The sequence below is a fragment of the Panicum virgatum genome, chromosome 5N, assembly GCF_016808335.1.
Source record: "Panicum virgatum strain AP13 chromosome 5N, P.virgatum_v5, whole genome shotgun sequence".
NCBI classification, from domain to species: Eukaryota; Viridiplantae; Streptophyta; class Magnoliopsida; order Poales; family Poaceae; genus Panicum; species Panicum virgatum.
In genome coordinates, this window is record NC_053149.1 from 71,862,148 (window position 1) to 71,877,072 (window position 14,925).

Here is a 14,925-nt window from a genome sequence, read left to right on the forward strand (position 1 = left end):
TTGTTGTTTGCAAAACGTGATGACGTTCTTTTTTTGACAAATGTCATAGAGTACATATTTATAGTCCGGAGACTTGGACAACAATCTAAACTAACGTGTCCATATCGGACTCTATCTCTAGCTCAAACTGAACTAAATCTAAAGATACATGGCCTACATGGCCCAAACACTCACGCAGGAGCCGATTCGTAAGCCTCCTTTAATTTCTTCATTAAGCCCAACTCACTCGCGGCCCATTAATTAACATATTAATTTATGGCGATAACACATGCCCCCTGGTTTTGGCAATGATAATTTAGCCGACGAATGCACCACGTCGTACGGTCTATGGTGCCGCACAGAGTAGTCCCTCAAGAAAAATTTAAGATCCTCAAGGCTATTAAATATCATTCCCTTCTCTATCAACTACTCACCACTATCGGACTCAATACATGCATGACGCAGACCCAAATCACAAAAACCTCCTTTTGGTATAGAATGAAAAATAGGGACCTCTGGAACATCAACATGCACAGCCTTCAACTGCCTCAACTCAACTGTAGTCAATTGGGGTATACGTCTTCCAAATATTGTTGATCTATGTTCTCTAACTGTCTCTTCTGCCATTTCATCTCCCATTGGTGTTCGTGCCATGAATAGAGTTGCTTCGGTTTTTCTTGGAACGAATGCAGATGTTTGGGACACCCTAACCGACGGCAGCCCATGTGTTTGTTGCCTAATATGTGTCCGATCTGTTTCTGGAAGTGCCATATCATTGTCGTCTTCACCACCCTCATTTTCTTCCAAGCCCTGAGATATGTCATCATCATCGACCTCCTCATTGTCAAAGTCGTCTTCATCGAAATTATTGTTTACACGGCATGTGTCAAACCCAATTTCATCACCACTGTCATCATCATCTGAGTCATGAGAAAGATCATCACCATAACTTTTATCTTCCTCCTCGGGTGCATCGGAATCATGATCCGGTGCAATGGCCTCATGAGTTACATGTTCAATGGGGTAATCATCACCATCTTCAGCAGGGGCATCCATATTACGATTGCACACATCAACCACTATCTCTGCACAACCCACTTGCGAACCTCTGACCAACTCTTTGTAAAACAAACAATCATTCTCACAACCAATTGGCATCATCACATAGTGTGACCTTTCCTTTCCAGCATCAAACCTACCACAAAGCCTTAACTCCATACGCTTATTTTCTACTTTGAATAATGAATTTACTCGACACATAATATCATCGAATGAAGGTGCCACATCAAATTTTGCTACTTCTTGCCTCATTCTTACAAACTCTCCATTTTCTTTAATCGTCCCACTCGAAAATAAACGAACTAAACGATCCATTTACACATATACATATACACAAAATGAAGAAGATAATATAACTATATATGTCATTACTTCATTATAAATACAACACACTTCATTACTTCATATATGATTAAAATAATATAACTATATATAGCATAACATAAGAATTTTTACCAAAATACACATAAAATAGATTTGCTGCTATGACGATTATTCACACTTTATAGCTCTTTGTAATAAAAAAATCTAAACAACACTATCACCTCCAAATTGATACATGCAGCAATTATTACACGATACAAAAGTGTCACCATCGTTCAATTGCACGATACACAACAACTAATCCTACCCGATTCGTACTCAATCCCCCCATTTCAACTCAAACCCTATCTAAACTCTAGCCAACTCAAACCCTAACAAAACCAAGAAATGGAGGAAAACCAATCGGATAGAGTGGAGGAGCTACCTTCAGGGATCGATTTCCCTTCGTTTCCCCTTTGAATCGGGTGGAAGATCGAGTGGATCTAGAGGGGGACAGCGACGGGCGGCGCCATGGAGCTCAGGTTGGGTGAGGAGTGAAGGAAAAAAAAGAAAGGGGAGTGGAGGAAGAGACCATCCAGCGGGTGGGCCTATATTCAGCTGAGTCGCGCCACGGCGCATGGCGCGACTCAGTCGCGCCAAAGCATGTTGCGCGACTCCGTCTTACCCCGTCATCTGCCGTATCACGCGTGTGCCAGCGTGGCAGTTTGGTCACGCCAAAGCATGTGGCGTGACTGGCGCGACAAAAAAGATTAGTTTTCGAAAATCTAAATTGGTACAGGTCATTTATAAAATATTAGATTAAAAAGAATTAAAATAAAAAAAATTCCCGTGCGTGCATGCGCTAGCGCCAATGCGCCATGGCCGCATGTGCTAGCTCGATCCATGTATCTGGACGCAGCAGCAGCAAGGTATCCATGAATCCATCCGTGGAACATGACCCCCGTGGCTTGTGCTCCTCTACTCCGCCATCCTGTGGTGAGCTCCCTCCGTCTAAGCCTCTCCGCCATGGAGGCAGGCCCGGACAGAGCAGGGAGGAGTAGAAAACACGGACGGTGGCATCCCTCTAGCCCAGCCCCACGCGTCAGGGGAGTGGAGGGAGAGGATGATACTAATGAGGAAAGCAGCGAGCGGAGGCAGCGAGCATAGCAGAGCAGGAGCCGGACGCCATGGAAGAGGGGAGGGAGGATGATAGGAAGAAGAAGATGAAGGTTATTTTGATCCATATATTTTAAGAAACAGATTGAAGAGGTAAATAGTGGTGTATCTTTAGAAATTGTGAAATTATAATAGCATCTTTACAATATCACAAATAGTAATGGTATATTTTCAAAGTATAATAATTGTAATAATTGTAATGGTATATATTAAAAAAAGTATAATAATTGTAATGGTATATATTAAAAAAACCTAAAAAAATAACCTCCCCTCTCGGAGCTGGCCACCGCTCTGGAAAAATCCCTCACCATCCATCTCCCCCTCTCTCTAATCCACTCCCTCCCCTGAGTCCCCTCCCTTCCACGAGCTCTCTTGCTCTCCTCCTCCCCAATCCCACTCGTCCACAACCTCTTCTGGTCTCCCTTAATCAATCCGTCTCGCTCCCTGGTGGCCCTCTCTCCTCTCCCTAAATCCCTCTCTCTCTCTTCCTGTTGCACCTGGTGAGCGACTAGCGCAGGGACCACGGGGCGTGGCGGCGACGGGTGCCGCGGGACGGAGGCGCCCGGTGCGTGGCCCGCAGGAGCCGAGGCGGCCGGCGTGCGGGATCGACGCCAGGCGGGCGGAAGCTGCGGCGGCCGGCGCTGGAGAGCAGGCGCGGGACTGCAGCAGCGGCCGGCTCGGGGAGCGACGTCGGACGACCGGGAGGAGCCACGGTTCGCCGGCCTGCAGCAGGTCGCGGGTCGAGGCGGTAGCTGCGTTCTCGCCGGAAGCTTATAGGAGGATTTGTTTCAGGGGCTGATTTTTACTACCACGAGTGACACTCATGACCACAATTTTTGTGTATTGTAATGATTACTAAATTGTACAGTGCTACATCAATAACAAGACATACTATTTTTGTAGGGTATTTTTTAATTTCTCACCACTCCTTGGTTTTCCCACCTAGACCTATAACTACGGTCTTTCCGGGACAGAGGGACCTACAACTACGGTCTTTCCGGGACGGAGGAGTACATATATTTAAAAATCCAAATCAAATTTAATCGAGCCTACAACAAAACTTTATAAATACGGATATATATAGATATGTGACGGACCTCTCAGAGGTGCCAACAACGCATCATTTTTCTAGTATATTTCTATTCACTTCCCATTGAGATGAACAAGCTGCAGGATCGGTTTAGAAGAACATGATATTAGATGGAGGCGTGCTTGCAGGCAGCAATCCATGTAGGCAAGGTACGCTTACGCAGGCCACACACATGCCTGCATGCTCAATCCTACTCCCTGCTCCAAGCCCTCCTCCTTTTATATTCCATATTCCAGACTGCATTATGATTTTACAAGCAAGTCATAAAATCTTCTAGGTTTTCACTAACAACCAGTATTGTAGTCGAACTTTATAGATATATACGAGAGAAATTATTGAACAGAAGAAAAAAACGCGGCTTTGCCCCAGCCGGAGTTCGAACTCGCGACATGTGAGTCGCTAACCGGCTGCTGTCGCCGCTTGGGCTAGCAACCTTAGGCGAAATTATTGAATAGTCAAGGCATTCTTTTCTTTCTATCTTTATTTCTTTTAGAAAACCAACTAATACGTATTCGCACAGGTTAGCATCCTGGCGGAGAGGTTGAAGCTCTACACGTGTCCTAAACTAAGATCCACCGGTCTGTTGTGCTCTATCACGTTCCGACGCCAAACCTTATCCACCCATTCCGCGATGTCACCTGGCATAGCTTAGGTCTTGTTCGCCATTACCGTGGCAGGGTGTGCTATCGTACATGCGGTCCTTAGGCTCACCGCACTGGGGCGCGCTACCCCGCGCGCTATCCGTTTAGCGTTGCTTTTAGCGCAAAAATACGCTGTAGCGGGCCGCGCTACCCCACGCGCTAACGTTGCGGACGGGACTCCCGCGCGCTAAAGCTAGCGCGGTAGCGACCGTCCGCAACGCGGCGACGTGGCGTGGGCCCGCCACCGGCCGTTGCCCCCGGTCCTCCTCCCGCGCTTGCCGTCGCAGCGCTCCGCCGGATCCACGCGCCGGCCGGAGCCCACATGGCCGGAGCCCGCTCGAGCGGAGGGAGCCGAGGCCGCGGCCGCGATGGCTCGCCCCTGCTCGCCGCGCTCAAGGCCGCCCGTGGAGCCGAGCTCGAGGCCGCCCACCCGCGTGCCGCCATCCCAAGCCGTCGCCACCGCCGCCGCCTCCGCGCGAGGCTCCGCTGCGCGCCGGCCCGCCCCGCCGTCACCGCGCAGACCGCGCGAGCATAGCCGAGGAGCGCAGGCCGCGGTCCAGCCGATTCGGCCGCGCGGAACTCAAGCCCTCGCTGGCCGGCGAGATCCAGCCATGGCTGCCGCCTCAATGCCCCCCCCAAAGGCCTCCGCCACTGGCGCCATGGGGGTGGCGACCCCGAGCTCGATTTGGGCATCGAATTGGCTGATTCGAGGCGCCGTGAAGCTTCAAGATGAGTGGCTCCGCTGGCGGGGAGGAGGGGGCTCGCCGGCGGCCCCGCCGTGCCGCGCGAGCAGGGGAGGGGGGAGGAGGCCGGTCGGGCTGCGCGCCGCCATCCCCGCGCGAGCAGGGTAGGGGGGAGCAGGGGAGGCGGCGCGGCCGCCGTCCGGCGGCGCGTCGCGGACTCCGCCGGAGCAGGGGAGCCATGACCCTGCGGAGGGGGAGGAGAAGGGAGCAGGAGGGGGCGGCGCGCCGGCGGGAGGGCGCAGGAGAGGGGGCGGTGTGCCGGCGGGGGAGCAGGGAGGAGAACGAGAGAGAGAGAGAGCGGGGAGGGAAAGAGGACGTCGACGGGGGTAAAAAAATATCTGACCTGTGGGCGTGTCTGCTGGTAGTTGGTATAGAGTGGAGATATAGAGAGTGAACGGGTGCAGTAAAACTGAATATAGAGAAGAGAATCTTGATGACCAGGTAGAAATATTCCTTTTAGAGAGTGAATTTAGAGAGTGACGAGTGCGGAGAGCCTTAGTGTGGGTGGTCTCCTCCCCGGAGGTTAGGGCCCATCGGTATGGGGCGAGGCCTGCTAGCCTGCCGCGTACCGCTTCACCCTATGCCTAGCGGCAGAGGGTGGTCATGCATGGCTTGCGGTGTCGAGCTGATGAAGGGGGCGCAGCCGGCATGAGTGTTGATAGCGGCGTCATGATGGTCCAGCTGATTCCCACCGATCCTCGGCTTCGTAGATGACGCCCCTACCCCCTTTGTTGGGTAGAGGGCAATGATTACATTACCGTCGATACAGCATTTATCAGTGAGCACCGGTAACGATAATCGGTTGAAAATCGGTGAAAAATCGCCAAAACCGATCGGTAAAGGGACCCAAATTCAAAAAATGAAAATCAACAATTTATCGTCGATAATCGATGCAAACCGAACGATTTATCGCTTCGCCTACTGAAAATATGTTTTGGCAGTGGAAAAAATATAAAGGTTTGATAGCATTTAATTTTTTTAGGTTATGTATTGTATTATATTAGATAAATTACACATATATGCACAATTTTGCACTTGAAGCCAATGCCAATCTTCTCTCCATGTTCTCAAACAAAGTCCTGATTATCAGACATTCACCCGCAAGAGGGAAATCGAACCATGTCTGTGTCAAAATTATGCTACGAATAAATAATACTCACTCTTAATTTATACCATTTAGGCATACAATATAAAGTAAAAGCATGCACCTTGTTTTCCTATTTAACATAGCATATTGTACAACAATAAACTTTTCTCCGAGACTAATATCTAAAACTGTAGGCTAGATTTTAGATCTGTGATACAACCAACCATCCAAGGAATATTGTATACCAATATAGTATATTTGGCCAAATCGGTGAGTAGAAATACAAAAGAAGCTGACCTGAACTGAAAATCATCCGATACAAAATCGATAATCAACGATTTACCTCGATTATCAACGCCACGATCACAGCTCCCTCGCTCCCAGCTGCAGCATCATCGATAATCGCCGCATATATATCGATTATCGGCCTTAATCGCACGAAAAATATTTTTTCCCTAAGCAAATAATTGTTGCTTTCAACATGTGACAACACTCTGGAATCAAGAGAAGGTCTAGTTTTTTATAAAAATAAGTTCTCTATTTTTTATGAATTTTTTTAATTTTTTGAATTTTCCATTGAAATTCACCGAAATTCCAGTCGGTTTACGTTTTCAGCTAGCATCGGTAACGATAAATTTCACCGATAAACACGATTATCGAGGGGTTTTGTATTCCATGATAGAGGGTGCGCATGCACATCTTGTCAATCCGGTGCAATTAATGCCCCGTGGAGCCGGATCATGCTTGGGGTTGGCACGGGTATCCCCAGTCCATCGTTGGCCTACCTGGGCCTCTGCGCCATATGCCCATCCATTGGGCCAAAGCTGGTCGTGACTATAATTTCTGGTTTAGGCCCAGAAAAGCCCATCTTAGGGTACCTGAGGTGCTTAACCCCATTGAATACATATGCCTCCGTTTTCTAATATACTCTCTTCATTCACTTTTGATTGCTATATTTCATCTCGAGACAATGACCAAGAAAAATAACATTACTTATCATATAGTAAATGCAATAAATATTTTTTATTGGTCCTCCAATGTTTTAACTGGGAACTCCTCATTACTAGTGCTCTTTATTGACATAGCCTATGGCATTAGCAAATATATCTATCATTTATTAACACTTGAGTTTTTGAAATATATCTATCAAAGGTGACTGGAGGGAGTATAATATTATTGACCTTTTCTTGTATAACTTTTCACCTTTTCTATAATTGTTTATGTAAATAGATAAATATACAAGACAAGCATAAAGTATATTTGATGAAAAATTCTGTGTTGCTTATTTTATTTTACTTAACTAATTGGGTAAATAAATATTGTTGGTAAAAATTGTTAGGAAAAGTTAGTGGTGTTATATATCTGTATATCTTATATAGATGGCACCCACTAAAGTCATTAACTCTATTTCTCTCAAGATGTAAGTTGTTCACATCATATAGATAACCATGGCCTTGTTTAGATGCACTCAAAATTTCAAAACTTTACAAGATTCCTCATCACATCGAATCTTTGAACGCATGCATGAAGTATTAAATGTAGCTAAACAAAATAACTAATTACACAGTTTGACTATAATTTGCGAGACGAATCTTTTGAACCTAGTTAACCTATGGCGAGACAATAATTACTAAATACAAACGAAAGTGCTACAGTACTTTACACCCAAAACTTTTCGCATCTAAACAAGGAATGTACGAAAAAAATAAGACGTCACAGCACTATCCACATCATGTACGAAAAAATAGCATCTTTTAGTTAGAAGCAAGGAAAATGACAAGGTATGCATATCCTCATATCGAAACTTTGATTGGTATATACTCCTCCGTCTCATAAACACTGTTTGTTTAAAAAATTTCAGACACGCTACTATTAGTGCAAAATGACCATGTTACCCCTAATTAACTATAACAGTTGTGACTGAAGACCGCGTCGTTTATTTGGTTCCCTAGATCCCAATAAATGCAAATGCATTGGAACCAGAAAAGTAACATCTACTTCAACAATTGATTGGCTTCATACTCCTCTATGCAATTATTTCTTGGTAACATTATTTTAATTACATAGGTCTTACTAAAATCTAAATGAACAGTTTATATTGGGCGGCTACTTCTCCAAGTATATACATACAGTATGTGATAAGCACGTACTCCGGCGCAAAAGAGTTACATGAAAATAACAAAAAAAAAGTCTGCATTTGCTTATAGTATGTAATAGTTGGAAAGACTGTATTAACGTGCGACCAATCGCATAGGGCCAGAATGTAGAGCAAATTGCATGCATGCAGCGACAGAATCCTAAGAGGATGTTTTGTTCTGTTTTCTTTGATCGGTGATAACTTTGTCACTAAACTTCCGTTTTAAATCTGTTAGCACTGTTAGATTCTTTACAATTTTATCTACAAAACAAGACCACTTTCCATCTCTTTAGAATAATTTTAAGTTCTTCGGGAATTATACATAGTGGTATTAGCAACTTATGTAGATATTTTGTATCAATTTGTATAAATACTATATGTCAACTACTATATCATAAGTTACCTTATGATTACATAGCAACTTATAATCTCATATCTACTTGCACAGTAGGATATTTATAGGGAAAATAAATATATTTACTTATGTAAAGAATTATGTGACAAGTTGTGTTCGTACAGTATTGACTCTGCATATTAACTATATCTAGGCCGTGTTTAGATCAGGGTAGGTGTAAACGCAAAAAAAAATTTGCGTGGGAATCTTCCCAATTTGAAGTACTAAATGAAGTCTATTTACAAAACTTTTTGCACAAATGTGTTGTAAATCGCGAGACGAATCTAATGATGCTAATTAATCCATGATTAATCAATAATTAGCGGATGGTTACTGTAGCATCACTGTTGCAAATCATGGATTAAGTAGGCTCATTAGATGCGTCTCGCGATTTACAGCCCAACTATGTAAAAAGTTTTGTAAATAGACTTCATTTAGTACTTCAAATTAGCAAGATTCCTTTTCACTTTAATACGTTTACGGCTTTTTTGCGTTTACGGGGTGGGATCTAAACACACCCCTAATATCAACTTATGCAGAGTCAATATGCCAACATACTTAGACATCATGTAGTTAAACAACATGAAGGTAAAATTTATTTTTATAGCAATTTATGTTTATTCTTATATAAATTTATATTTATAATTTATTAGAATTTACACATAAGTTGTTACATGCTTAATCTATACTAGCTACTACTACCGTCCAATATAAATTGCCAATATATGAAAAGTATTTCAAAATGAACACTCTATGAGAAAGTAATATCATTTTTTTAGAAGGAAAACAAAGAAAAATGTACAGCAGCCACAGCAGCCCACCTCTTATCTGCGGGCTGCAGCCTGCAGCAGGCCGCGCGCGGAGCACTGGCGCGACTGTCGATAGCAGGCAGAGAATAACAATCTGCCTCCAGTCTGTACTCTGCGTAATTTGGGCCGCACGCTCTGGGCCGGGAGTGAGTGAGTGGAGTGTGCTTCCTTTAAGTAGTACTAAGCAGGCTTGCAGTTTGTCATGCCTCCTATTATTGGGTGGGCGTGGGCTAGGATCATCAGCCCAGCCTGCCGTCCATCATCAGCCCCAATACAAAGAAAATATCCCCCTTTTTTTTCGTTTCATTTACACTTGATGATGCTGAATACAATTCTTTTGGAGCACAACACAATAATGAGCAAAGCGATCAGTTACCCACACAGCTAGCTATAGAAAGCCCATTAAGCAAACTGCCTGCTGTGCTTGGGCTGCGCGCGATGGCACGTTTCTAGTTTTCAAAAGCCCACAAATTTTTGAAGCCCAGCCACGTTTGAACGTCTTTCACATCTGCGGTGTCATTTTTTTTTCTTTTCTTCTCAATACCAATTTTTTTATGATTAATTATCTCAAAACTAATCTCAAATTTGACCCAATGGTATAAATAATTGATGTGAAGCATAATTCAAGTCCCCCACCCCCGGGCCACCACACACACATCATTGCAATAATAATTTACTATGGGCATATATATATATATATATATGTATATATATATGTATATATATATATATATGTATATATATATATGTATATATATATATATATATATATATTAAGAGGCTAGGGCTTCAGTAACAATTGAAAGCCCCAGCTAACCAGAAGCGTACCAGCTGGTCCGAACCAGCCTCCAGTCCACATTAGGCCCATTGGATCCAACCAGGCCCAGTCATATAAAACTATACCCATCCCATCCCCTAACTCACAGAAGCCCAGCCGCCACAACACCGCGGCTGTTCCTGCAGCGGCGCCCCAGCGCCTCCTTCCTGTTGCGTGCCCTGCCCGTCCCTTCCCTCGTCTCCGTCCCACGCATGCGCAAGTGGAGCAGGGGCGCACGGCGCGCGGGAGGACCGCACGGGCAGGCTGGCGCGAGGGCCGCGCGCGGGAGGGTGACACAGGGCCAAGCCACCGCCGGCATTCCCGGCGTCCGGAGGGGCGGCGACGCGGTGGTCGTGCGCGTGGGGCCACCACAGGCCTCGCAGAGGAGGAAGGCATGGTCTCGAGGCGAGCGGCGTTGGGGCGACATCTAAGCGGTGGTCGATAGGGTCCTACACCTGATCGGCGCTGGAGCTACCCATGGACCACCCAACGGCCTTGCATGTCAGGTGTTCGACCATATGCCCCTTAGGTAGCAGCTCGTCGCACACATGGATTTCTATTGCTTTCTTGTTGGTTTCTATGCGGAAGAAATATTGTTTCCAGCTCGTGCATCCTCCCTGCTTTCCTTTCTATGATTTTTGTTTCAAAACACTGATTCTTGCTTCCTATGCTTCTATATATAGGATTCTATGCTCGGTGGATCTGACGACGATAGTAAGCGGATGGATTGAGTGCTCGGGAACAATGAGAACGTGCTGGGCGATGCCTCGGATGTGGCAGTCGTCGCCGCAGACCCCAGCGCGGCCTCTGGCCCCGCTGCTTGCCATCCAGCTGCCCACATCCATCCTGAAGCAGTCGAGGTCCCTGGAGCACCTCCCACGCCACCTCCGACGACGAGAGCACCACGGCCGGGGTGGATTGCCGAGGCGGATCCAATTGATGTCAGCTCCCTCAGTCCGTCATATATTTGTCTAGTATTTTCCTCCCATGTTTATATGATCATCCTCACTGGTTTATATGTCTGCCGACACTAGTTTATATGTCCGTCAATACTGCCAACACTGTTTATATGTCTGGTAGCATTTCCATCATATACAAGTAGCTGCATATATATGTATGATTGCAACCATATATTTGTTAAGATGATTTTACTTTCTGACTATATTCATCGACCCATGAGATTTTTATGCCAACACAGCACCCTTTGTGCACACGTTGTGGGGAATGGGAATGTATTTTTAGGCCTAGCTCTGCTATTGTTGCATTGTCCGGTTGGTTAGATTAGGAAATGTTTATATGAACAGAAATAGGATGGTTTTTTATATCTTTTTTGTTGCTTCATGTAGTTGCTTAGATGTATGTGATTGCAATTATATATTTGTTTTGTTATATTTTCTCTCATGTTTCTATGACTGCACTCACTGAATTTATGCCTTTTTTTTAATTGTGAGTAGTGTTGTTGACAAGGATCTGCCGGACGATGACTTCCACAACTGCAAGCTAGCATCATAGTCCTCGCTAGTGGAGTGCAAACATCTTTTGATTTTGTATAGCTGACATGTTTCTATGCCACTATATAAATGTTTCTATGCTCGTCAGATAGGCAGGGGTGGATGAGCATTTGTAAACCTGAGTTAGTTTGGTCGGATTTTGAAAAATTGGGGGTTGCTCGGCTATTGTTTCTACGCAATTGTTTTTTAATCATATATATATATATATATATATATATATATATATATATATATATATATATATATATATATATATATATATATATATATATATGCGTGCTTGAGCATAGATACTTCCTGATGCATGTATTTTTCATGCCCCCTGAAGCATCACTTATAATAACGAGATGCATGTTTCTATGATTCTATCATGTTGTTTCATGCCCCCTTGAGCACCACTTACTTGTATGATTGTCACCACTACATTCTATGATCACCACCGGTGAATTTAAAAATTATGTTGTACGAGTTCTATGATTGATGCTGTTGTGCATGATTTTTTGAATGTGTTGCATAGCCTCTATGCATGGTATTGATGACTAATGTTCATGCCTGTATATGCCATCTTGCTGCCTTTTCTATGACATATCTTATATGACTTGTATATGCTGTCATCACTGCCGGTTATGATCTGTACCGTTGTCTTCTATGACATGTCTTATATGACATGTATCTCTACCTCCTGTGACATGTATAGAATACATATAAACTTCCCTTTCTATGACCTTATGTGATTTGCATTCTACGACCGGCATCGCCGCTGCCTCCTATGACTCATATCGCTGCCTTATATGACTCGTATATTGTACAAACTACTAACTATGCATTCTGTGACCTGCACGACAGTGTGATTTCTATGGGTCAAGAAGATTGGAAGGTCAAATTCTACGACATGCTATTGCGATTTCTGTGAGCTTATTAGATTCGAAATTCAAATTTTCCCACCCCATAGTTGTTATATGCGGTTCTATGGGTGTATCCCTCTATGACTTGTATCACTACCTTCTATGACATGTGTTTCTGTCTTCTATGACCATTGTGATTTCTATGGGTCAAGAAGATTCGAAGTTCAAATTTCAGAGGAAATTCTGTGCCTCTGCACATATGTTTCTATGACTGCACGCATATGTTTATAGAACAGATGTATCTATAACAATAACTATGGGTTTCTATGATGCCTAGATTTAAATTTCAAAATTTTCAAAAAAATATATTCAAAATGGATCTCATATGATGCAAAAAAACGCCAGTAACTTAGAGGTGAAAACCGTTTGCGAACTGAATATTTGAGTGAAAAGTTATCGTGATAAAACAAAATCATTTTCCATGCAACTCAACCTCTGTCACATCTGGTTGGCCACGTGGGGGAGGGGAACCTGCGCATGTAGCCTGGTGCAGGGATCAGCGCGCGTGGGGGTAGTTGGAAGCCTTGGGCTCCCAATAGTCGAGATATATATATATATATAATAAACAAGGCATGCAGTGATGCAATTTTGACCGTAATATATAATTAACTAATTAATCCTAATACAGAAGTATGTATTAAAATAGGATTTGACTAGCAGCCAGGTAAATAATTAAGCAATACTACGAACAAGCAAGCCAGCTGGGATAGCTAAAAACAACATACATCATATCAACCTGATGATGATGGACCAGTTAATTGTTAAATATATATATATATATATTGGAGTAGCTAGTACAATATATCATAAATTACCTGGAACGAAGATGCATGAGACCGATCGATGATCTCCCTTAACTAACTTGCTGCTTCCCGGGCGGGCTGCTGCTGATGGATCATCATCATATACATGTATCGATCGGAGCTGATCCGAAGAATTAATGTGATGGTGCATGCTAGCCCTTTGATTTCCAATGCAGCATCATCAAGATTCCCACACATGACATATATATAGCTAGATATGGCGGCATGGCATGCAGTGTGTGAATCTTGATGATGCCACGCCAGAAATCACCAGCTGGTCGATCGATATATAGACGATGGAGCGAGAGCAGAGATTGCCATGCATGTTTGATTTGTAAACAGCTAGTGATATGATCGAGATAATTAATTATATCATATATATGCTAGCTACGACATATATACACATAAATATTAATTAATTATATATATGCATAGGTATTATCTATCTATCTATCTCTTTGCGCGCTCCATCATATCATATCGATATGATCCAGCACATCACCTAATTAATAGTATACAAATTAAGTAAGCAGTTTAATGCAATACTATATTGCAAGCGAGCTGGTTATTGCATGCGCTTGCTGCATCGGATCCGAGCTAGGCTAGCCAGATCGATGAGGAGCGAGGGACGAATTAATAAAAGAAATAAAGGAGACGTACGTACAACAAAATTGAGAAAGAATAATAGATACTATATGTATGCTTCGGAGGAAGATTGACAACCTAGCTGATGATCATCTGATAGCTATATGCATGTGCTGGACTACAACTACTGCTGGAGAGAGACAGAGAGAGATGTAGAGAGAGAGAGAGAGAGAGATCTGGAGAGGGAGAGATCTGGAGAGAGATTATTAGTGCGTACGTAGTGAAAGAAGTTAGAGATGGATGGATGGTTGGATGTTGCATTATTGGTTTCTGTAGCTAGAAGAGCATCACGCACTCGTATCCTAATTGCAGCTAGCTAGCACACTCCATGCATCGATCAGCTGTTGGTCAGGATTATTGCTTTGGATCTATCGATCTGGGCCGGGCAGTATTGCAGCAACGAACAACAAGCAGGGCTCCTCTAGGCTAGCTAGCGATCATCATATCGAGAGGCTTTTGCTGGGGATCGGAGGGGGTATATAAATGCAGGGAGGGGAGGAGGTGCACCGCAGTAGTAGTGGCCAGCAGCCTAGCTAGCTAGGGACTAGCTGCTGCCTATAGCTAGCATCTCCATCTCTAGCACTAGGCACTATATCGACATGCATCATCAGATATATGACGATAGTGCTTGACACAGCATGCATGCATGTATGTATACCACTGTGGCAGCATGTGGCTGTTTATCTGATGGCAAACACAGCGAGCATACAGTACAGCCTGATGGAGGCGCAGGCGGTTAGACATCGCCATCGGAGGAGCCGAAAAGGCCGGGGGAGCTTTTACTGTGGAGTGGCCTCGACGCCCGCCCTGGTTGCCATTGCAGTTG

The 14,925-nt window shown here is 44.1% G+C and overlaps 2 protein-coding genes across 3 annotated transcripts; one reads left to right on the top strand and one right to left on the bottom strand.

Annotated features, from left to right (window-relative positions):
- Positions 1 to 405: 405 nt before the first annotated feature.
- LOC120675146 (trigger factor-like) lies at positions 406 to 1,035 on the bottom strand. The gene has a single exon (XM_039956229.1). The coding sequence runs from the start codon at positions 1,033 to 1,035 to the stop codon at positions 406 to 408; it is 630 nt and encodes a 209-aa protein (XP_039812163.1).
- A 9,323-nt stretch (positions 1,036 to 10,358) lies between these two features.
- Positions 10,359 to 11,920, top strand: LOC120676698. Of its 2 annotated transcripts, none has more exons than XR_005675962.1 (3): positions 10,359 to 10,764; positions 10,919 to 11,176; positions 11,690 to 11,920. XR_005675962.1 is itself a non-coding variant. In XM_039958028.1 (3 exons), the coding sequence occupies exons 1-3, from the start codon at positions 10,713 to 10,715 to the stop codon at positions 11,745 to 11,747; spliced, it is 345 nt and encodes a 114-aa protein (XP_039813962.1). In that variant the 5' UTR covers positions 10,359 to 10,712; the 3' UTR covers positions 11,748 to 11,920. The 2 variants fall into 2 exon arrangements, 1 of the variants encoding a protein (XP_039813962.1); XM_039958028.1 differs by having other exon boundaries at positions 10,359 to 10,741.
- The last annotated feature ends 3,005 nt before the right edge of the window (positions 11,921 to 14,925 follow it).

Coding starts and splice junctions, on each gene's coding strand:
- LOC120676698 (XM_039958028.1), top strand. CDS start 10,713: ATGGACCACCCAACGGCCTTGCATGTCAG. Junction 10,742..10,918: donor CCAACGGCCTTGCATGTCAG/GTGTTCGACCAT, acceptor TTCTATATATAG/GATTCTATGCTCGGTGGATC. Junction 11,177..11,689: donor CCGAGGCGGATCCAATTGAT/GTCAGCTCCCTC, acceptor AATTGTGAGTAG/TGTTGTTGACAAGGATCTGC.
- LOC120675146 (XM_039956229.1), bottom strand. CDS start 1,035: ATGGATGCCCCTGCTGAAGATGGTGATGATTACCCCATTGAACATGTA.